At 48.1% G+C, this 24902-nt stretch overlaps 1 protein-coding gene across 1 annotated transcript in view; it reads right to left on the reverse strand.

Moving 5' to 3' along the window:
* LOC107115978 (60 kDa lysophospholipase-like) overlaps positions 1–24902 on the reverse strand; it is a 121537-nt gene that overhangs the window by 1998 nt on the left and 94637 nt on the right. The window contains exons 15-16 of the mRNA XM_015417790.1: positions 1638–1737; positions 1089–1146 (exon numbers count right to left, since the gene is read on the reverse strand). Of these exons, the coding sequence (XP_015273276.1) occupies positions 1093–1146; positions 1638–1737 (154 nt within the window). The 3' untranslated portion in view covers positions 1089–1092. The remainder of the gene's footprint in view (positions 1–1088; positions 1147–1637; positions 1738–24902) is intronic.

The following is a 24902-nucleotide window of genomic DNA, read 5'->3' on the forward strand; positions in this document are numbered from 1 at the left end:
AGGAGAGCCCACCACCTCCCGAGGAAGTGTCTGAGGAACCGCTGTAACTGTCAGGAAGTTCTTCCTGATGTTTAGCCAAAACCCCTTTTGATTTAATTTCAACCCGTTGGTTCTGGTCTGACCTTCTGGGGCAACATTTAGCCCAGATATATGTTCTTATAGTATTGTTAAATAATTATACGTACATTTTAAATGTTCTTTTAGTGTATTGATGTTTGTCATCTAGGGGGACCCTATTTGGGTGGAAAGGTGGCATACAAATGATTAAAAAAACAATTTAGCCATCATCCAAATTAACCATTCCACTTTCAGCATTGTGTGTAGAATAGCCAGGAGATCCTAAGATTGTCTGGCAGCCAGAAGTTTATTTATTTGTTTATAATTTAAATTTATAGACCGCCCTACCCCTGAATACACACAGCTCAGGGCAGTGAACAACATAACAATAAAAACATTCATAGTTAATAAAACAATTTAAATAATACATCGATTAAAAATCTCAGGTGGCGTTAACACTTCAAATTCCAATTATGTCACTGCCCCATGGAAAGGTGGAAAGGAGGCAGGAAGGGAAGGAAGGGGGGGAGAGGAAAGAGTTCTAGCTCTTTTAGCATTTTGCACAACTAGGTGGCAAGCAGTGTTCCCTCTAAGCCAAGTTAGTGTGAGCTAGCTCACAGTTTTTTAGACACTTTTGCCTTAGCTCAGGAAGGATGGCTCCAAGGGAAACTAATTTATGCCGCGGTCAAACCGCTGGCTCACAGCTTTAATGCCAGTAGCTCACAAAGTAGAATTTCTGCTCACAAGACTCCACGGCTTAGAGGGAGCATTGGTGGCAAGCGATACTTGTTTTTAAGGGAAGAGACTTATCAGAGGTGTTGCCCTTGCCTGCTTCTGCATCACGCCCCTGATATTCCTTGGAGGTTGCCTTTCCAAATACTATCCAAGGCCGACCCTGCTAAGCTTCCGAGATCTGACGGGATCAGGCTAGCCTGGGCTATCCAGGTCAAGGCACATTCAGCAGTAATACAGACGTATCAGCAAATGCCTGGTTTTGTTTTATATATATATAAAATGAAAATTAGCCTTACCAAATTAGGTTATGGACTTTAAAAATGCAGCAACTTCTATGTGTCCCTTGGTCTTGGCCTGCAAGACAAAATTTCAGTGCTGGTAAGCCCCACCACACAATTTGTATGTAGATGCACGTGCACCTGCCACTGTACACTTCAAGTCAACCCCTGACCCAAATTCCCGTCCACAGTTCTAGCCAAACTGGAACCTGTAAGAAGAGCCTTCTCTATGGTGGCCCCTTTCGCAAGGGGTTTACAAAATCAGGCATGGGGTAGAGAAGGCAGAGAAAGAAGTACTTATCACCATTTCTCACAATACAAGAACTCGTGGGAACTCGATGAAATGGATAAGCAGTAGGCTTAGAACAGATAAAAGAAAGTACTTCTTCATCCAAAGAGTCATTAACATGTGGAATTCACTGCCACAGGAAGTGGTGGTGGCTACAAGCATAGTCAGCTTCGGGGGGGGGGGGCTCCTTCTGGACTGAAAAACACCCATTTTGTGCCTATCTTGTCCCCTCCCCGCCAAAAAAAATGCATACAACCGAGGTCCACGTGATGTATTACCACATAAAGCGGAGTTTTCCCATCATAACCACGCTGATTCATGCTCACGCCACCCAAGTGCCAAGCTCTCAGCCCCTCAATATCTCCGTTAAAAGCAAGACTGGGGAAAAGAAAAGGAAAAAAAAATGCATCCTGTAAGTAAGAATTACAGAACATATGAAAAGTAGTGGCGTTCCAGGCGTAGCATAGTGAAATCAGCTCACATTTATTGATTACATCGGAACAAAGAGAGATAACTTAACCGGTGCGAGGCCAGCTTATATTTGTGCACGCACTCACACCCAACATCCCACCCCAATTCCTGTGACAGATTCTATATACATGGCCTCGTTAACGATAGGTTCTCTTCAGGATCCTAGCGCTCCCATTGGCTCTCGCTAGGATCCACGGTGGCTATTGTTCTAGACCCGAAGGTCTGTGAGTCCGGTAGACCGCATGGCCAGGCGCACGCGGTCGCAGCCATCTTAATATTTGTTTATTTCGGATTTCTACCCCACCCTCCCAGCCGTAGCTGGCTCAGGGCGGCTTACACAAAACAATTAAGTTACATTAAAATATGAATTACGATTAAAACAATTCTAAAACCTTAATAGTGTCAGTAATCGTTGATGTTCTTGACGGTAGCAGCCATTATTCAAAGTTCTCCACTGGCAGTCAGCTCACAGTACTGACTGTCCGTGCAGTGCTTGCATAACAACATATAAGTCATCTTACTTATAAGACACTACCTTGAGAGACGCTCTAGTTGGCTTCTAATGTCCTGGCCCCACTGGTGGACCTCCTGATGGCACTGGTATTTCTGGCCACTGTGGGATACAGAGTGTTGGACTGGATGGGCCTTTGGCCTGATCCAACATTGGCATCTCTTATGTTCTTAGTTGGTTTACAAATTTAAAATACATGTGTGTCTGTTTAATTGTCATGGCTTTTACGGAAGAAATTCTAGGAGCTGTTCAGATAAACAACTGCTAGGTGGGAGTCCAGTAGCACCTCGGAGACCAACGGTATTTTTTTTTGGGGGGGGTGGGCTTTTGAGGGTCAAAGCCCCCTTCATCAGATAGAGAGCTGGCTACCATCATTCATGCTTTGGTGACCTCCAGGTCAATGGACTGCTGATTTGCTTCCTAGCCCAATTTAAAGAGCTGGCCATTCCCTTCAAAGCCCTAAACCTTGGACCAGAATACTTAAAGGATAGAGTGCTCTGTACATGCCCGATAGATTTCCCTGTTTTCTTCAACTTTTAAAAAAGTTTTTCCAATAAAATAAAAATAAGAACAGAACGGGATGAAATGTCTCACTAAACATTTGCCCTGCTAGAATGATGAGCGAAATGCTTTTTAAGGCAAAGATATAAAACACTGCTGTGGCTTCACAGAATCACAGAGTTGGAAGGGGCCATACAGGCCATCTAGTCCAACCACCTGCTCAGTGCAGGGTCAGCCTAGAGCATCCCTGACAAGGGTTTGTCCAGACGCTGCTTGAAGACTGCCAGAGAGGGGGAGCTCACCACCTCCCTAGGCAGCTGGTTCCACTGCTGAACAACTCTTACTGTCAAAAAGCTTTCCCTAAGATCCAGCCGGTACCTCCCCGCCCTTAATTTAAACCCATTAATGCAAGTCCTCTCCTCTGCTGCCCACAGGAACAGCTCCCTGCCCTCCTCTAAGGGACAGCCCTTCAGATACTTCAAGAGAGCAATCCTGTCCCATCTCAGCCTCCTCTCCTCCAGACTGAATGTTCTCAAGTCCCTCAGCCTTTCCTCACAGGGCTTGGTCTCCAGGCCCCCGATCATCCTCTTCGCGCTCTTCTGCACCCCCTCTGTTCTGTCCACATCCTTTTTGAAGTGAGGCTTCCAGAACTGCACACAATCCTCTGTGTTGCCAAAGCTTCCTTTTACTTCTTCAAAATGCTTTCTAACAACAATGTCAAATTTATGCAAGACAATCTAAGGCAGTAGGCAATCACAATTCATGTACACTGTAGAGTCATACAACAGGCACAAATATCTTTCTGCCTGCTTCGGACGCCCCCCGCCTTCTGCAGCGTGTGAAAGAACCAGCCCTGTGTTTAGAAACAGGCATGTCAAATCAAGAAAGAGGTGGTGAGGTCTAGTGGTTTAGAAGTTTAGACTAGGACCAAGGAGAACTGGGTTCAAACCCTCACTGAGCTTAGGCCCAGTCACACTACCTGAACTGAACATAACTCACGGCGGGTCATTGAGAGGACAAAATGGAGGAAGGGAGGCCTCCTGAGCTATTTACAGGACAAAGCAGACTGAAAATTTAACAAAAGGCAGGTCCCCCTAGCTGCTCAGGCCAGCCCTCAACCCTGACCTGGAAAAGACAGGTTGCTTACCTGTAACTGGTGATCTTCGAGTGGTCATCTGTGCATTCACACCCTTGGGAATATACTGCGCCTGCGCTGACCTTCTCGGTACCGGTAGCTAGCAAAAGGGATTTTCGCGCCTCTCCCAGGTCACGCGCCGGCTCCACTGCGCATGACCAAGGAGGGGCACGCAGATCCCGCCAGTTCCTTCTGACCGCCGCCCAACAGCCTTCAAAGAAACAAGATGAAGGGCCGAGAGCAGAGGGGAAGGAGGGCGGGTGGTGTGAATGCACAGATGACCACTCGAAGATCACCAGTTACAGGTAAGCAACCTGTCTATCTTCTTCGTGGTCTCTGTGCATCACACCCTTGGGAGAATAGCAAGCAATAACTCTTACCTGGAGGAGGGGCCGAGGCCCTACATCTGCGCCGTCTGCAATATAGACCGACCCAACGCCACACGACGAGAAGACCGGACATCAAGGGCATAATGCTTCACGAAGGTGAGCGGAGTAGCCCAAGTCGCAGCGTTGCAGATGTCCTCCAACGGCATACCTCGCAGGAAAGCTGTGGAAGTTGCTACCGCCCTCGTAGAATGGGCGCGAAGCTGACCTGGAAGAGGTTTCTTAGCCAAAGCGTAGCATAGCTTGATCACCTCCACAATCCATCTCGACAGCCTCTGGGAAGAGATCTTCTTCCCTTGGGAGGGCATACTGTGAGCAACAAACAAAGCTGGAGACTGGCGAAAAGACTTAGTCCTGCCCAAATAGAACAACAACGCTCTCTTAACATCCAGAGAATGCAATTTCCGTTCCTCTTCATTAGCAGGAGACGGGAAAAATGATGGCAGAACTACATCTGAACGTAAATGAAATTCCGAAACAACTTTCGGTAAAAAGGAGATGTCCAAAGACAATGAAACCCCATGTGGGGAAAAACTTAAGTATGGTGGATCACACCTCAGAGCAGACAATTCGCTGACCCGACGAGCAGAGGTAATGGCCACCAAAAACGCAGTCTTGAGTGACAGCAATTTTAGAGAGCAAGTGGCCAATGGCTCGAAAGGTTTTCCCATCAAAAAACGCAAAACTAAAGCCAAATCCCAGGCCGGGGTTGGAGGACGACGGGGAGGGTACAGGCGAATAAGGCCTTTACAAAACTGTTTTGTCTGAGGATGCGAGAAAACTGAAAACCCATCAACAGATGGATGAAAAGCTGACACCGCAGCTAAATACACTTTAACCGACGAAAAACTGAGACCCAAGTCCATTCTGGACAAAATAAATGCAAAAATAGACCTCAAATCCACTGGCGGAGGAGGTAGATTTGAGGAATTCAAATACTGCAGGAATAGATTCCACTTCCTTGTGTAGGAAGTCCGAGTAGACAGTTTACGACAGTTCAACAAGACATCATTGATACGAGCGTCCATCACTGAAAGCGTATTTCCCACAGAGTCAGCTTGAGACTCAGAGGATCGTAGTGAAGGACCTGGCCCTCCTGAGCCTGGAGGAGATCCAACTCCTGCGGCAGGTGTACAAAGGATCCCTTGGCTAACCTCAACAGTGTCGGGAACCAAACTTGCCGAGGCCACCAGGGGGCTACTAGAAGACAATGGGGCTTGTCGTGTTGTATTTTCACCAACACCCTGTGAAGCAGCGGAATCGGAGGAAATAGGTACAGAAAGTTGTGAGCCCACGATATCAACAGGCCGTCCCCCAGTGACAGAGGGTCCAACCCCGCTCTGGAACAAAACATGGGACACTTCTTGTTGAATCGAGTTGCAAAAACATCGATGTGGGGATGTCCCAGACGTTGAAAAAGAGGGAGGAGATACTTTGAATTCAGCTCCCAATCGTGGTCCGATGCTCCTCCTCTGCTCAGGAAATCTGCTTGCTGGTTCAAAGTTCCTGGCAGATGGGCAGCTTGGAGAGTGATATTCCGATGAAGGCACTCTTCCCATATGTCCATAGCTAGCCTGCAAAGGGATCTGGACACTGTCCCGCCCTGGCGATTGATATAAGCCATTGCAGTTGTATTGTCCGTAAATATTAACACAGCTTTCCCTGCAACCTGTTTGTGCAAGGATCTGAGGGCAAATTTTACGGCCAGCAGTTCCAGATAGTTGATGTGATGACGTTTCCAAAGGGGCTGCCATGGAGCACCCACACAAGTGTCGTCCGTATGAGCACCCCAACCCCACAGGGAGGCGTCTGTGGTGATCGACATCACGGGAACAATCGGTTGGAACGGTGCACCCGCCAGCAAATTGGTGTCCACGAGCCACCACTGCAGGGAGGTAAGGACCTGAGGAGGCACGACTAGTCGAAGACTTGGGGGGTGAAAGGAGGGGCGAAATTTCTTTAGAAACCAAAGCTGCAACGGACGCATGCGAAGGCGTGCACACTCGATCACAGAGGTGGTGGCTGCCATGAGACCCAGGATCCGCTGAACGTGGACTGCTGATGTCACATTGGATCGGAACAAACGTCGAATTTCCAGACGAATGGTATCTGCCCGTTGGCGAGGAAGGTAGGCCCGAGTGGCCAGGGAATCTATGACAGCTCCTATGAACTGCACGCGAGTTGCAGGTTGCAGCATGGATTTCTGCAAATTGACTAGAATTCCAAGGGAGGATAGGGTCGACAGTGTAATGGTGATGTGCTGAAGGAGACAGTCCTTTGAATCTGCCACCATTAACCAGTCGTCTATGTACGGAAAAATCTGAATGCCCTGAAGACGAAGGTGGGCGACGACAACCACCATTACCTTCGTGAAAACCCTGGGGGCGGTAGAGAGCCCGAAGGGGAGGGCTTTGAATTGATAATGGTCCTCTCCGACCGTGAATCTGAGGAATTTTCTGTGACGAGGATGGATGGAGACGTGAAAATAAGCGTCTTTGAGATCTAAAGTGACCATCCATGTCCCTGGAGGCAGGAGTGGTAAAATACTTTGCAAAGTGGTCATACGAAACTTTTTGTAAACAATGAATCGATTGAGAAATCTTAGATCCATAATTGGACGAAGTCCTCCGTCCTTCTTGGGGACCGTGAAATATCTGGAATAAATCCCGTGGCAACGATCTGCCGCCGGGACTATCTCTATAGCGTTTTTCAGTGACAGAGATCGTACTTCTTGCATCAGGACAGGTGACGTTGGAGTTCCGACGAAATGGGAAATTGTGGGGATTTGAGAAAACTCTATGAGATAGCCATCTCTTATTATAGAGTGAACCCATTTGTCTGTAGAAATGTCCAGCCATGCGTGAAGAAAGGGAGCGAGGCGAGTATGAGCAGTAAGGCTGAAGTCAAAGCCCCTGTTTGGGATTCTTGGGAAACTTCGACTTATAGGCACCCGATGATTGTCCTTTATTCTTAGGGGGAAAAGACCTTGACTGAGAAGAGGGAGGTCTTTGCCATTGATCCGTAGGCGATTTGTTGTACGGTTGTCTAGAAGACCAAGATTGTCTAGGCCATTGCTTGGTCTTAGGGTATTTAGTTGGGGGAGAGATTCCCAGACTTTTAGACGTCTTGATACTCTTATCCATTTCCTGTAATACCGTATCAGTGGTGGAACTAAACAGTCCAGAGCCTTCAAAAGGAAGGTCCTCCACCGACGATCTGGTATCATATGGCAATGAGGAGGAACGGAGCCAGGCATGTCTGCGTAGGGCTACGGAAGTTGCTAGAGTCTTGCTAGCAGATTCCAAGGAATGCTTGGCAGCACTAATTTGATGTCTAGCCAGTACCATCCCTTCATTTTGAAGCCTCTTAATCTGAGGCTGACATTCCTTTGGTACATGTGGAAGGAAGTCGTTTAAGCGTTTCCACAAATTGAACTGATAGCGGCCCATGCAGGCTGCATAATTTGCCGTTTTAATGCCCATTGCACCGACAGTGTAAAATTTTCTGCCCACCGAGTCCAACTTCTTTCCTTCCTTATCTGATGGCGTTGAGTGACTCGATTTTCCTTTCGTGGACGACGATACGACCAAAGAATTGGGTTTAGGATGCGTGTATAGAAACTCAGCCCCAGATTCTTGGATCTTGTACATGTGATCCAGACGTTTATTGGATACAGTAATGGAGGCCGGATGGGTCCAAAAGTCCTTAGTAGTTTGTAAGAGGACTTTTGTCATTGGAAGAGCCACAGAAGGCGAAGTGTTGGAATGCATAATGTCAAAAACATTGTCATCCACGAAACTGGCAACGAGAGTAGGAGTCATAGACAGGTCCAACGCCATACGTTGAACAAAGTCTCCATATGACTTAACATCCTCTGATGGAGAAATAGGCAGATCCGCTTCCACATCCTGTGGGGTGGATTGTATGTTCACGTCCTCTATATGTTCAGAGGAGTCGTCTGAATCGGAGGATACATTGGATGGTTCCGGGGATGATCCGGGTAATTCCGGTTGATGCGTTGTCGGCATGTTGACCGGGGGTGCAGCCGGGTCTGGTGGATGTATCGGCATGGACTGCTTCGATACCGAGGATCGATCCCGAAACTGCGAGATGCGGGATGACACCGATTGACGATCCCAGTCAGGTGGAGGTGGTGGAGGAAAAGCCCATGGGTATGGGTATCGGCTTCCATACAAGTAATGCCACTGTCTCTCATCCCAGGTTAAAGTAGGGGATGCCGGTCGGTGTCGATCATCGACTCCACGTTCCGGGGAAGCATGAGAGGATTGACGACTCGACATATCAGATTGCGACTGATTTGTCTGCTGAGTAAGGTCGATGTCGAGATCTGAACCAATCAGGTGATGAGGTTCTTGCGTGAGATCTCGACCTTGACTAGCTGAAACCTTATGGACTTTCGACTTGTCCGTTTTAGGTTTCTTCGACTGCTGTGAGTCTTTGCCCTGCTTCCGGATCTTGGAAGGTACGGGGTGGTCTTTTATCGGCGTCGATCGTTTCGGTGCCGAAGCATCGATTGCGACCGTCGACGTCGATGGTCCCGAAACGGGAGGACAAGTGTCCGCAGCCAGGGTGGACATCGAGGCGTGCCCGGACGTGTCCAACGGCGAAGACGACTGTGGAGATAGCGCCTTCTCCATCAAAGCCAAGTGCAGACGAGCTGCCCTGTTTTTTCTCGTCTGGTTCGAGAATTTCTGGCAATGTCCGCACTTAGAAACACAGTGCGACTCCCCTAAACAGACGAGGCAAAGCGAATGCCCGTCGGTGGGAGATATTTTAAGGCCACAAGTCTTACACCGTTTGAAACAACCCCACCGCGGGGCCATAGGCCAGCGGAGGGGGAAACGTTAAAGACAAGGAACAAACACACCGAAGAAAAATGCTAACTACAAAAAACAAAATAAAGAAAAGGAAACTAACTAAACGCGAGTTTAGCAGAAAGTTAGGTACTTAACAGACCGAAGCAGAAGGCGTCCTACCAGCGCGGCGGTCAGAAAAGAACTGGCGGGATCTGCGTGCCCCTCCTTGGTCATGCGCAGTGGAGCCGGCGCGTGACCTGGGAGAGGCGCGAAAATCCCTTTTGCTAGCTACCGGTACCGAGAAGGTCAGCGCAGGCGCAGTATATTCCCAAGGGTGTGATGCACAGAGACCACGAAGAAGATCCTTTCATTTTTCACCTGCCCTAGTGTGGGCTGCTGGAGGGGATTCCCCTGAAAGGTTCTCTTTTGACCAGACTGAACCTTCTCAGTCACGCTCCCTCAGCCTGACAGGCCTCACGGGGTTGTTGTATCAACACAATGAAGGAAGGAGAACCGCAGGCGCTGCTCTGAGCTCCATGGAGGGGGAAAGGAAGGCCTGCCTGAAAGAAAAGCTTGTGCCCCTCCATGGAAAATGTCAGGGTTTTGGGGTTTTTTGGTGAGGGAGAAGGGAGGGCTACAGAGGTTTTAAAAACAACAACAACGAAACTTTGGAATCTCTTGTTCACTCAGAAACAGACTCTGGCTGGAGAAAGTAACTCGACAGCAATACTCTGAATGAGATTTTTATTTTGCTATTCTAAGGGCATGGTGTGGTTTCAGGTGCTCAGTCTGGTCCACCGTCGTTACCCAACTCGCTCCGTGTGGTGATGACACATCTCCAGTCACAGCTATAGTTCTGCTGAGAAAGGCGTTGACAGTCAAACCGGTTTCGACAAATTTATACTTGTTACGTAGAGTGGGGTTGTGGAAGAGTTACCGGGGAGCCGGGGTGTTCTTACTGACCACCTCCACCTAATGGCGTGCGTGTCTTTGCACGCACGCACCCAGGCGCACCGCTCTGTAGGGTATGCCTCCCAAATGCCATAAACAAAACAGGATGCTCAGGAGAACTAGCTCCAGATGTTTTTATTATTAATCTGCCCTTGCCCTAGTAAACCATTCCCCCCCTAAAGGCTTATGCTCTGAAGAAAGCTGTTCTGGTCCCCACTGCAAAGTACGGTGGGATATAAGTGTAGTAAAACAAATGAATAAGTACATCACTCGGGTTCTTTCCGCACTTGGATCTCATCCCTGCTTTTATCAGAGTTCAACTCGCGACAAAGTACCTTGCATTTATCCCTGGTTATAACAGCACCCGTTTATCCCGGGACAAGTGTGGGGCGAAACCGGGGTGACCTCAATGTAATGTGGAAACAAAAATAACCCGAGATAATTACAGGGGTGAACTCGAGTGTAGCGTAGAATGTAAAAATAGGTAAAGGTAAAGGTTCCCTTGCTCGAAAGCCAGTTGAATCCGACTCTAGGGTTGCGGTGCTCATCTCCGTTTCAAAGCCGAAGAGCCAGCGCTGTCCGAAGACGTTTCCGTGGTCATGTGGCCGGCATGACTAAACACCAAGGCACACGGAACGCTGTTACCTTCCCACCGAAGCGGTACCTGTTTTATCTACTTGCAATTTCTTGCTTTCGAACTGCTAGGTTGGCAGGAGCTGGAACTAGAGACGGGAGCTCACTCCGTCTTGCGGCACCCGGGTCTCGCTGAACTACTGACCTTCCACAGCCTGCAGTTCAGCGTCTTAACCACTTGAGCCACCGCAGCTTCTTGTAAAAATGTAATGTAAAAATACCCCGAGATAATTAGAGGGGTGAACTCACGTGTAGTGTAGAATGTAAGTTCGAGGACAGGGTTGAACCAGGATTTAAGGTCTAGTGCGGAAAGGAACTCGGTCTTCCTTTATCTTATTCTTCTCAGAATAACCCTGTGGGGCAGGGCAGGCTTAGAGAATACTTGGTCCGTGGTCACCTATGACTTTCAGGGCTAAATGAATCCAGCTCTCATCTCCCCAGTACTTGTTGACACACGACCACCACAACAGGCTGTATCTCTACAAACGCATCCAAAAGCCTTTCAAGAAAGAATTTTTGTTCATTGTGCCCCACGTTCCCTCCAATTTCTTTCCCCTACTGAGCGGAGCAGTTCACATCTTGAGCAGAATATAACGGCTGTAATCTTAACATGGGCCATGGGCAGTGCAAGACCCTGTGTGGCTCCAGACTGCTACTGAGCGGGGCTTCCTGTGTTAATGAGCAGCCGGCTCCACTGGCTGTGTAGTGATCCTATCAGAGAGCCAGTTTGGTGTAGTGGTTAAGTGTGCGGACTCTAATCTGGGAGAACTGGGTTTGATTCCCCACTCCTCCACTCGCACCTGCTGATGTGACCTTGGGTTAGTCACAAGCTCTGTCACAGATGTCCTTGAAAAAGAGCAGTTTGTGTCAGAGTTCTCTCAGCCCCACCCACCTCACAGGGTGTCTGTTGTGGGGAGGGGAAGGGAAAGGAACTTGTAAGCCGCTCTGAGACTCCAAGTGAAGGGGAGAGTATAAATCCAATCTCCTCCTCCTCCTCCTCCTCCTCCTCCTCCTCCTCCTCTTCTTCTTCTTCTTCTTCTTCTTCTTCTTCTTCTTCTTCTTCTTCTTCTTCTTCTTCTTCTTCTTCTTCTTCTTCTTTCTTTCCTCTAAGGATCTCAGGGTGGCATACGTGCTCTCCTCTTTCTTTGCATTACCCTTGCACAACAACCCTGGGAGGTGGGTACACCAGCCTGAAAGAGTGACTGGTCCAAAGCCACACAGTTAGCTTTGTGGAAAAATGAAGGGGGTGGGGGTGGGATTTGAAATTGGATCATCCTGCTCCTAACGTGCCCTTCTGTCACTCACACCAGCTCTTCTTTTGCTCTTGGTGGGGCAGCCCCAAAGCTAGATATATGCCATAAACTTAAGCGACTGCTGTAATTTTCAAGATCATCACAATTGTCTTCTGTATGAAATCCCTCTGAGCGGAGAGGCGAACGAAAGGCTTGGAAATGGCTGCCGGGAGCGGAGGAACAGGATTACAAAGGCTCTTAAGCCGCTGAGCAAGCAATACTGCCTGATGAATCAGTCGCCTAAATTAAAAGGGGTGTACACTAGGAGAGGCTTTCAGCAGGCCGGTTTCACCCAGTGGGTGTGCCCATGACCAAAGGGGAAAAGGCACAGGCAGTTTCAGATTTCACAACACAACACCTCCTATCCCATGAAATGCAGTTTACAGGGGACGCAGAGCCTTACACTCCATTCTCTTTCAAAAGTGACTACCAGAATGAAGGATAAAGAGCCAACGGGTGGGCTAAAAAATACAAAAAAGGTTGGTTATTCTGTTTAATTTCAAGATGCAAAGCTGGAGTCAGCCACTATGCCAGGGTGACTGAGGGGAACCTCCACATTCAGAGGCACTAATCCTCTGAATCACAGAACCTCAGGAGATGGCCTCGGCCTCTATGGCCTGTTGTTGGCCCTCCAGAGGAAATGCTTGGCCACTACGTGAGACAGGATGCTGGACTGGATGGACCACTGCTCTGATTCAGCAGGGCTCGAGAACCAGTTTGGTGTAGAGGTTAAGAGCGCGGACTCTAATCTGGGAGAACTGGGTTTGATTCCCCACTCCTCCACTTGCAGCTGCTGATGTGACCTTGGGTCAGTGACAAGTTCTCTCAGAGCTGTTCTCTCAAGGGCAGTTCTCGGGAGAACTCTCTCAGCCCCACCTACCTCACAGGCAGTGTTCCCTCTAAGGTGAGTTAGTGTGAGCTAGCTCACAGTTTTTTAGCCTCCAGCTCACACATTTTTGTCTCAGCTCAGGAAGGATGGCTCCAGAGCAAACTAATTTATGCAGCAGCCTAATCACCTGCTCACAACTTTAATGCCAGTAGCTCACAAAGTAGAATTTTTGCTCACAAGACTCCACAGCTTAGAGGGAACATTGCTCACAGGGTGTCTGTTGGGGGGGGGGGACAGAGTTGGTAAGCCGCTCTGAGACTCCAAGTGAAGGGTGGGGTACAAATTCAATCTCTTCTTCTTTTCTTACATACTTATCCTTTACATTCGGAGGCACTAAGCCTCTGAATCCCAGAGCCAGAGAAGCAACATTGGGGAAGGTCTCGGCCTCTTTGCATTGTTTGTCCCCCCCCCCCGAGGAACGGGTTGGCCACTGTGTGAGACAGGATCAGCCCCGTAGCTAGGGAATTCTTTGGGAGGGGGCCTCGGGGGGGGGGCACCAGCTAATTAAATGAAAGTACAGTGCAGGTGGTAAGTTGGAGCACTTTGGGGGCAGCCCAGGAGGGAGGGGGCCCAGAAGAAACACAAGGGGGCCAGACCCCGTGGGCCCCATGTTAGCTACGGGCCAGGACAGGATGCTGGACTAGATGGGCCACTGGTCTGATCCAGCAGGGCTCTTCTTGTGTCCTTAACTAGAAACTCCGGAGTCAAATCCAGTCCCCGAGGAGAGGCTCTGCCCTGAACGGGATGGCTGAGGCTAGCCTGATCTTGTTAGATCTCAGAAACTAAGCAGGGCAGCTCTGGTTGGTATTTGGATGGGAAACTATGGAGGAAGCCCAGGGCTGCTATGCTGAAGCGGGGAATGGCAAACCACCTCTGTTCGTCCCTTGCCTTGAAAACCCCATGAGGGGTCACCGCACGTTGACTGCGACCTGACAGCGCTTACACACATATGCACACATAGAGGGGGGGGGAAATGCCCCCTCACTCCCCTACAAGCGCCAACCTGGAGGCTAATAAGTTGCAGAAGTGGTACCTGTGGCCGTTGGCACACTTTAAATGGGTGGGGTTTAGAAAGCAGTCTCACCCTCACTAGGAAACTTCTTTGGTGGCCAGGTATGGAAGGAATCTGTCGCTAGTGACAACAGTAAGTTTTTCATGAATCAACAGTTAACGGAACTGCTGCATATCTGGAATAAAGGTAAAGGTAAAGGTTCCCCTTGCTCGAAAGCCAGTCGAATCCGACTCTAGGGTTGCGGTGCTCATCTCCGTTTCCAAGCCGAAGAGCCAGCGCTGTCCGAAGACGTTTCCGTGGTCATGTGGCCGGCATGACTAAACACCAAGGCGCACGGAACGCTGTTACCTTCCCACCAAAGTGGTACCTATTTATCTACTTGCAATTTCTTGCTTTCGAACTGCTAGGTTGGCAGGAGCTGGAACTAGAGACGGGAGCTCACCCTGTCTTGCGGCACCCGGGTCTTGAACTGCTGAACTACTGACCTTCCACAGCCTGCAGTTCAGCGTCTTAACCACTTGAGCCACCGCAGCCCCTGCTTTAAAAAAAAAACAAACACCTTGGGACCTACATCTTTTTAATTTGCTTAAGTTGCTTTTATTGTTTTATTGTTTATGGTGCCAATGGCCCTGTTAGCCACCCTGAGCCTGCCTCTTCAGCGAGGATGGGGTATAAATCAAATACATGAATGAATGAATAAATAAATGAATAAATAAATGAATGAATAATCTTTCATCCTGGCTTCCTAACAATCTTTTTGCAGTAATGTGAGTAGAATGTCTTGATTATACCTTCTAACATAGCTAGTCAATATTATGAGAGCACATGGTTGTTCTTGGTGGTTCTCCTACAACACTGGGGGGGGGGATCCCCCAGAGTAAAAGTGGTGTTCCTGGAGAATTAAGGGCCTGCAAGTTGGGAAGTCATGCTCTGCAGGCAGAAATCCTTCTGTCCAAGGAAAACACTTAATGGAATCCACCCTTGGATCTTCTGGCTGCTCTCCAAAGACTAAGCTTGAGCTTCCTCTGATAGAAAAACAAGAGGAGGAGGAAGAGGAGGAGGAGGAGGAGAGGGAGGGGAGGGGGGAGCAGGAGGGGGAGGTTTTATACCCTGCTCTTCACCACCCAAAGGAGTCTTGGAGCAGATTACAATCACCTTCCCTTTCTCTCCCAACAGATAACCCTGTGAGGTAGGTGGGGCTGAGTGAGTTCTGAGAATTGTGACTGACCCAAGGTCACCCAGCTGGCTTCATGCGGAGGAGTGGGGAATCAAACCCTTTTCTCCAGATTAAAGTCTGCCGCTCTTAACTACTACACTGTAAGACCTTCCCGGTGAGCTGTCATTCAAAGGAGAGGGTTTAAGCAGGCATATGGTGATTTTAGTTAGGACAAATATTTAAATATTTTAGTTGGAGCTAGAGCAATTTACTGGGTTGAGTTTGGGATCAGACAAGGAAGACACAGGTTTGAATTCCTACTAAGCCATGAAGCTTTCTTGGAGTCCTTGGACCAATCACTTATCCAGCCCAGTCCAGTTACCTTTATTGGCATGTAACCAATCACTTAGCCTTCAGCCTAATCTACCTCACAGGGCTGTGGGGAAAATGGGCCAACCTCATGGGTTAAAACACATTTTGTTTATTCAGATTAAAGTATTTCAGATTTTCATAGTCTGAGCCACTAACCCCAGTTTCGTTCTGCCGCACAGACAGAATTAGGTGAAAGGTCCAGGGAAAACTTCCAAGAATTCTTATGGAAAGGTAATTCTGTCACTGAACCAGTAGAGTGGCGTGGCTCCTGGCCTGTCCAAAGCCTCTTCTTAATCCTTAAGCATTGGTAAAATATTTGCAAGTCCTTAAGAAGCATTACGTGCTGAGCGGTGGAACAGTCTGACTGCAGCAGCCCTAGGAGCAAAAAGGAAAAGAAGCCAAGGCTGCCGTTCCAGGTTTGGAAAGCACTCGAAAATAGCCTCTGTGGATTCTTGGCCTGTTGATACGGGGCATGGTAATGGGACAGAGGAAAGAATTCGTTCCCTTTTGTTCTATATAAGATCAAAGAGCTGCAAAAAAAGCTCTTCTGGGTTGTTGTGCAATTCAAAAATACTACTTTATACAGATAGCGATTCAGATGTGAAATCCCCTGCTGGAGGATGTAGTGGTGGCCACAGGAATAAACAGCTTTAACAGAGGATTAGATAGAGTCATGAAGAATAAGTTTATTAATGGCTCCTAGCCATGATGACTGAGGGGAACCTCCACATTCAGAGGCACTCATCCTCTGAATCCCAGAGCCAGGAGGCAACATCGGGGGAAGGGCTTGGCCTCTATGCCCTGTTGTTACCTGTCCAGAGGAACTGGTTGGCCACTGCATGAGACACGATGCTGGAGTAGATGACCTACTGGTCTGATTCAGCAGGGCTCTTCTTGTGTTCTTAAAGGAGCGATGACTAAACATTAACAATCAAACCATAATTAACTGGAGGAGATGAAATATGAGTGTAAGAAGCCACCTTATACTAAGTCATCCAGTGGTCTGCCCCCTACAACTGGCAGAAGCTCTACAAGGTTTCAAGCAGCAAACGTTTTCCCCCAATATCAGGTAGCTGAAATTATTTTAACAGGAGAAGCCAGGGCTGACTCCGCGGCCTTTTGCATAGAAAGCATGGGCTCTGCCACCGAGCCAAATTGCAATGATTTAGAAGAAGTCAAGGCTTAGACAGGACCTGTGTTGTGCATGTATATAAAGTCCCAAATTTAATGAGCAAGTCACAAGCTCTGCCACAGCTGTCCTTGAAAAAGAGCAGTTTGTGTCAGAGTTCTCTCAGCCCCATCTATCTCACAGGGTGTCTGTTGTGGGGAGGGGAAGGGAAGGGAGTTTGTAAGCCGCTCTGAGACTCCAAGTGAAGGGAGGGGTATAAATCCAATCTCTTCTTCTTCTTCTTCTTAATTTTCCATATTGCTTTCTAGGATTCTGAAACCCCTTTGACATTTACTTTAAGGGGCAGGACTCTGAATATAGGGGCAGGCTTGATCGGTCATCAACAACCAGGGTCTCTGGGGCAGGGAACAACTTTAGCTCCCAACTCAGTGGTGGCCTTGGAGGCATTTTGTGACAAGCTGAGCACAGAAATGGACTCCAGATACGCAGCGGCCTACCAGAGCACTGCCCTGAGTTAGCCAGCAGGAGCTGTACCGGGTGCAGCTGAGATGTGAAAGGGGGAAGATTGCGCCGTCGATGCCGGGAGCTTCGGTGTCGGGCGGTCGGCATCGGAGGCAGGTCTCGATGCCGGAGCTGTCAACGTTGATGGTCTCTCCTCCATCGCTGAGGTAGGAGTAAGGGCCGATTCTAGCAGCGCTACTTTAAGGCGCGCAGCTCGTTTTTTCCGTGTTTGATTAGAAAAACAAGCACAGTGACGACAGGACTCTGGCCGGTGAGACTCTCCGAGACAAAAAATGCACAGGGTATGACTGCCGGGAGGAGCAAGTTTGCTGCCGAAACCCTTGCACTTATTGAAAAAAGCCCACTTCTCCATAAAAGAAAGTGAAGAAGAGGGAACATTTGAGGGGGGGATAGCCCGAAGGCCAGAGGCAGAGGTCATTTCGGGGGGGAACGCGGGGGAACGCACATGACGAAGCTTCCGGCCGCCCCGCTTCCAGCCCTCATTCAGCCAGGAGGAGGCAGGAGAAGAGGGAGGGTAAGTTGCTTCCTCCCCGCCTCTCCCCACCCCTGCCTGCCTGGGGCCAGGGAGGGCCTTGGCGGGGCTTCCTCGCACTCCTGCTGGCCTTGCAGGTCCACCGCCGGGCCCCTGATGTCAGGGGGTGTGGCATATGCTAATGAGTTATACTAATGAGTTCCCCTAGCTCTTTTTCTACGAAATGACCCCTCGGTAGACTCCCCCTCAGCAGAAAATAAATGGTGTTTTTGAAGAACAAACAAATAAAAAGAGAAAGGAGAGGAAATTTAGAATAAGGAAAACATTCCTAAGAGCTGTGAGGCGAAAGCCAAAAGCGAACCGATCTGACAGACGAAAAAGGTCTACTCAACGCGGAGGTAAGAAAGAAACTGCCATGATGTCAGCGCCCACCCCTCTGGGCATGTGCAGTGGGGTTCCTGCACATGCCCAAGGGACTGGGCGCGAAAATCCGTTAAAAGAGCTTGCCACAGCACAGATCGATCCAGCGCGTGCGCTCTAGATCCCCGTGGGTGTGAATGCACAGATGACCACTCGAAGATCATCAGTTACAGGTAAGCAACCTGTTTTTAACCCACTGCCTCTCAGCAGATGTTCCTGCTTTCTAGTACAGCTTCGAAAAGGTTAGAAGGTGGAAGAGCCCGGTTCTGTGGAGAAGTGTTAAGGAAGACTTCAGCACTACACAAGGCTTTTAATAATTTGGTTTCCATGTTTATGTTTTTTTGTGATGCTTTTTATGAATACGATGGAGATGTTCACAGCCAAGCATGTTATACGCCATCATATCCACCCGACTGCCAAGCCAATGAAAACATCCCCATTAAAGAGAAATAAATTGATTAGCACAAGTCATTTATTTAACCAAACCATTTGCCTCACGGTTCACATATTGGGTTAATGATGTTCCTGGCATGGGAAAATTGCCTTTCAGATTCCAGCCCTTTCCCTTCATTATGAGTCAGGAGATTTACTTAAAAACTCTTTCATCAGATGCATCACTAATTATGTCCTTTCCACCATCTTAGATGAAGGCAAGATTAGTAATACGGTGAAAGATTTCATAAGCGCCTCTGACAAATAAGTCTTCCAGTTGAATTGCGTGTATTAAGAAGGACTTGCTCCTGACTCAACATTAACCAAAAGGCTGAGGAGAGAGTTACGTTCATATGCAAATTTAAAACCAAACAAGTTTTAGGCGGGAAGCCGGGCTGGTCTGCGGTATAAGAGCTGGATTTCAGTAGCACCTTAGAGTCAAAGCTCCCTTGGTAAGAAGATAGTTTCAAAGGGTAGCCATGTCAGCAGTGGAATAGCAAGACTCGAGTACGGTTGCACCTTAGAGAGCATAGCTACAAGAATGGGCACAGTAATAAGACCAATGAAAAAAGAAAAAAGAATTGTGACAATTTAGCGCTTGGTACTATATTCATAAATCATAATATACAATAACAGAAAATAAGTAATATATATAGTGAATGTAGACGGTGGTCTCCAGAATGGTGTGCCGTTTCGACAACGATCTTCTTCTGAACAAGGATGTGTACATAAACTGTCTTTCAGCAATTCATTTCTCTTGGTGAACACGGCTGTAAGCATAGCTTTATGATGAAGTGAATCAACAGTATATTTTCAATACGTCACCAAGAGAAATGAATTGTTGAAAGACAGTTTATGTACACATCCTTGTTCAGAAGAAGATCATTGTCGAAACGGCCCACCATTCCGGAGACCACCGTCTACATTCACTATATATATTACTTATTTTCTGTTATTGTATATTATGATTTATGAATATAGTACCAAGCGCTAAATTGTCACAGTTCTTTTTTCTTTTTTCATTGCACCTTAGAGAGCAACAAGATTTTGGGGGTATGAGCTTTTGAGTGTATTAGCATCTGAGGAAGGGAGATTTAACTCTCAAAAACGTATCCCCTCCCCCCAATCTTGCTCATCTCTTAAGATGTGGCTGGATTTGAACCTAGCTTTTTGAACAAGCATCAATATGGGGGGGGGATGTGTGTTTCAGCATTAAAAAAAACAACAACATGCAAATTATTCTTCAGTGAAGGTTGAGTGGAGCATGGTAACCGAACAAAAGAGTTGACGGGCCAGTCGAACAGAATGAAAATTGAAACTCTGCTGCTCATTCGGGGTACCCTCTTGGGCACATTTCAAAAGACAACGGGTTGGATCCAGCCAACTTCTTTTGCCCAATCTCATCCAGCTCCCCTCGTTATTACCGTTGCCATAACACATGGTTATTGTCCATGCTGGCCCCATGATCCCCAGCATAGCCTTTTTGGTGGTCTAAGGGATCCCCTCTTCCCTTTTCCCATCAGCTGGTTGGATCCAACCCAAAGGACATATCTCACTGTTCATTAAGACTGCATAATGAAGCTTGGAGACACCAGCTCAATAGCACCAGAGCCAGTTAATGCAGCAGATTAAAATGACTTGATGGAGGTATCGTCAGTGTAGTCTTGCTTTGGATTAATCTGGTGGTGCCTTCATTATGCAAGAACAGGAACTTCTGGATACTGCGCTGTGGCTGGGTTAGAATGCCAAGGGTGTACAGAGGAAACATATCTCTGTTCCTCAGTTGTGAAACTTATCTTCCTCCAGAAGCACTTTACACAGGGATTGTTTTGATGCCTCCCGTGTCTAAAATGTGGTAGAGAGCAATGTATCTTTGAAGTACACAGTGTGTTCTTGTCTGTTTGGGGGTATGCAGCTTCCCTTGTTTTCTTTGTATTCGCTTTTGGCATTGCACAGCAGACCGAAAAATATTACAATATTACTTGGAAGTAAGTTTAATCAAAACATGGAAAGTTCCTCTCCAGGCAGATGCACTTTTGCAACAAAATTAGTTTGCTGCAACAAACTGTGACTTGCCCAGGCCTCTGCTTTTGTAGTGATGGGGAACAGGTGTTTGTTTCATGCCCAGTCACCCTGAGTTGTGAGCTGTGCAAGATGAAAGGACGGGAGGAGGGAGAGGAGCATGTGATGTGAGCATGAGAAACAAGCTGTGTTTGAGTACGCTGCGGCCTATCGCGATGTCTGGATGCAGCCGTAGCTTCACTTAGAAAAGAATGCATAGGCCCCGGTCACACGGGCCGGATATCGCGGGGGGGAGGCATGGCTGTTTGTCCCGGAGCGAACTACTGCGCGGCAGCCGGATCAAACGTCCCGCCCGACGTCCCGTGGTTGGGGGGAGGTGCCAATCATACCTCACTCCTGCGACGCGGCAAAGAAGCGCCGCCGCGGGGGTTGTGTTTTTTTTTAACCCAAGTGTTTGCATGCGCTGTTGGGTGCTTGTGCGCACCCGTGGAGACTTGACCAAAAAAAAGTTTTCACGACAGGACATGGGCGGGCGCCGGATGCCACGAGCTAACACCGGAAATGTGATCTGACGCCCGCCCTTGCCCCGCAGTTTCCGGAAACTAGTACCTCGGAGGTACTAGTTTTTTACAGCACATCTTTGGAGTGAAGCCTCGGGTGAGCCACGGGAGCTCTACGCTTCCCAGATGTGGCGGTGAGATCATGCCCGGAAAATCCACCTATCTTCCATCTCTCTAGCGTGCCTAATGCTCCGTGTGACTGGGGCCATTGTTTATTTTCTAAATTTATGCAGAGCTATTTGAATGCAGCTTGAGAAATGAACCTAAACTGGGGGGGGGCAGAGAAAAGCAGATAGGAACATTCCAGATGTGCCCAAGTTCTAAGGATGTTTCCATAAATAAGGGTACCTTGGAAAAACACTAGGGGGAATAGGGTGAGCAGCCATCAGCAATGGCTTGATGTCACTTCCAGGGGAAACATGAAAGTAATGTCACACCTCTCTATGAATCACCAGACACTCTGTCCTAACACCATAGAGTTTCTGACCATTCCTAGAGTGGACTGGCATCACTTCTGGATTTTCCTGGAAGTGATGTCACACAATAAGCCCACTGGGCATTAAAGAAAACCTTCTCCTGCCACTGTTCTAAGGAACAGCAGGAAAGATGAGCTGGGGGGGGTGAACTCCACCAAAGGAATGGCATTCCTGGTCATACATGACAGATTTGGACAGGACTCGGATTTTTCAGAGCAAGTGTGCGTTGGCAGTGTGCGGGCGCAAGCCAGAAGGAGCGATCCCTGGCGACCGAGAGAGGAAACATCAAGTGGCCACCGCCAAAAGGAAAAAAACGGGTGCGCGACGACGTCAGACGCTAAGCCCAGCAGAGCTGGAAAGGACATAGCTGAGGCGAGAAGAAGGCGGAGTCGCGTGCCTTGAGAGAGTTCCGCCAAGCGCCGGGAAGAGCAACCCACCAGGAAGAAACCCCGCCAGGAAGAGCAGCCCAAGCACCAGAAAGAACGATTCGCCAGAGCAGACCAACAAAAGGAACAACACCAGCCACCACCATAGGGGTACCGGTACGTTACCCCACCCCCACAACACATGTGCCCCTAGTTAGAAGACAATAAAATGGTGACTAGCACCGACGTGTAAGCCGCTTAGAGACCCCTAGACAAGGGATTCGAGCGGGATATAAAGTTGAACGAATAAATAAATAAATAAAGTGGTGAAAGTGGTGCGACAGAGACACTAATATCACCTTTGGGATACGGTTGCTGCTTTGCTCTCTCCCACCATCTCTTGGGAAGTAGGTTTGTAGGGGTTTTTTTCTTAGCTTTATCATAATGTAGGGATGTCCATGAGCACAGATGGCTTCAAAGGGGGGCAAGCATATCACTGAATACCGGTGCTAGGAGTCAACATCAGGGGAAGGCCTTGGCCTCTGTGCTCTGTTGTTGGACTTCCAGGGCAATTGGTTGAACCCTGTATGAAACGGGATACTGGAGGTCAACCAAGACGATTAGGGGGTTGGAGCACCTTCCCTATGAGGAAAGGCTGAAGACTCCTCCATTTAGAAAAGAGACAATTAAGGGGGGACATGATAGAGGTTTATAACATTATGCACGGGGTAGAGAGAGTTGACAAAGAGAACCTTTTTCTCCCTCTCCCAAAAGACTAGGACTCAAGAGCATCCAATGAAGCTGATGGGCAGGAGGTTCAGGACAGACAAAAGGAAATACTACTGTACAAAGAGAGTAATTAAAATGTGGAATTCGCTGCCAGAGGATGTTATGATGGCCACGGGAATAAGCAGCTTTAAAAGGAGATTAGATAGATTCATGGGGGATAAGTCTATCAATGGCTCCTAACCATGGTGACTGAGGGGAACCTCCACTAATCCTCTGAATCTCATAGCCAGGAGGCAACCTCAGGGGAAGGCCTTGGCCTCTATGCCCTGTTGTTGGCCATCCAGAGGAAATGGTTGGCCACTGTGTGAGACAGGATGCTGAACTAGAAGGATTATTGTTCTGATCCAGCAGGGCTCTTCTTATGTTCTTAGATCTGCAAAATCCATTGTATTCAAGACATAATGGTAAAAAGAAAATGTATATACTGTAGTACTCTGTGGCTCATGGACAGCCACATTCACAATTACCCTCAGCCACAAGAGCCACATGACAGTTGAATACTTTGCACTACTGCTCCAAACACACACCTACAATAATGTAAGATATAACAATATTACAATATTTAACTACAACATTTTGAATTACCAGTTATTATCAATTATTTCTAGGCAAAGTATGGAGAACGTGTTGCCCCACCAGCACTGATGAACCTTAGTCAACCCTTGAGAAGGCCTTATGACCAATGTTCCCTCTAAGCTGTGGAGTCTTGTGAGCAAATATTCTACGTTGTGAGCTACTGGTACTAAAGCTGTGAGTGGGCGATTTGGCTGCTGCATAAATTAGCTTGCTCTGGAGCCCTCCTTCCTAAGCTAAGACAAAAAATGTGTGAGCTGCCAGAGGCTAAAAAATTGTGAGCTAGCTCACACCAACTCAGCTTAGAGGGAACACTGCTTATGACACAAACTGGCATGTGAGCTTTTAGGTTTTCCAGAATGCTTTATTAAGCGGGACTTTTTTTAAAAAAAATGCTTCCTTGTGTTAACAGTTCCCTTCCAGTTAGATCCCAGCATTGCAGGAGATGGGGTGGTTAGACCTTTCTCTGTGCTAAGTTTTGTACTTGCAGTGGCCTTACCCTGCCTACTTCCTGAAACATGGTGAGGGACGGTATCATATTGGTGCTCGGAAGAGCCACAGGTGGTATGCCAAAAAGCCCGAGCCACTGAGTATCGCTGCATTACAGGCAACCAGGGCATGGTTAGCAGACACCATGATTCAACTGCCTTGCTGAAAGTAAGAAGGTCTGTGGTCAGTGTCTGAAAGGGAGATCTCCCGAGAACCCCAGTGTATGTCCACCTTGAGAGTTCCACCGTGGAAGAAACATGGAATACACAAGAAAATCATACCACTGTCTCTGAAACAGCCATCATCCGACTCCTGAAAATCCCTCCCTGAAACACGTTGCACCAATGGCGCACACACAAGCTACAACATCGACAAACGAAGTTCACACAAAAGGTTCATACTAAGATGACGCCCGTCCAGTTTGTGATCCACCGCGCTACACACAGCTCACAAGCCATGCATGGATGCCATCCAGAGGTTACTAAACCTGTTGAAGGGGTTTTCCCCCCATAGCCCAATATGGACTTAAAAAAAAATAGGTAAGTTGTCAAGTGTGTGGCTGGGGGCAGCACTCAGTTTGGCAGATCACAAGTTGTCCAGGCCTGTCTTAAGAGGACGGCGGGAAGAAGAACGGCTGTACGCCTCCTTATCTTTCCCAGGAACTTCTTGCATATCCCATCTTCCCCGACGGGAGATTGAGATGTTTATAGCTGAAAAGTGTCACCCAGATAGTGAAGAGATTACGCTTCTCTGTTGGCGAAGAGCCTTGATAAGCAGGGTAGTGATTTTGCGCGAGGGGAAGATAATTCTCTCTGGAGCACATTTCAAGGATATGGTTCCTATTAGCCAGCCTGCCCCCCCAACGCCTTCCCCCCCCCCCAGTGCAGTCTCTGCAACCGCTGGGACAGATGACAGATTAAGATCGTAAAAAGCCCACTCCATATTTTATTCCTCCGGAAGGATAATCAGGTATTAGAGGCCTGGTCAAAGTTCCACCAGAATCATAATTTTCCCCCGACAGCAGTGATCAGAATTGAACAGCCATTTCAGTCTGCAGATGGGCTATGATAATAGGCTCGAAGGGAAGCATCCTTGGGGTTCCGAAAGCGGCGTTTTGATATATGGGGAAGAGAGGAGAGCTAGAAAGAAAAGGGGGGAATTTGGATGC

Source organism: Gekko japonicus, unplaced genomic scaffold, assembly GCF_001447785.1.
Source record: "Gekko japonicus isolate JY-2015 unplaced genomic scaffold, Gekko_japonicus_V1.1 scaffold270, whole genome shotgun sequence".
Taxonomy (NCBI): domain Eukaryota; kingdom Metazoa; phylum Chordata; class Lepidosauria; order Squamata; family Gekkonidae; genus Gekko; species Gekko japonicus.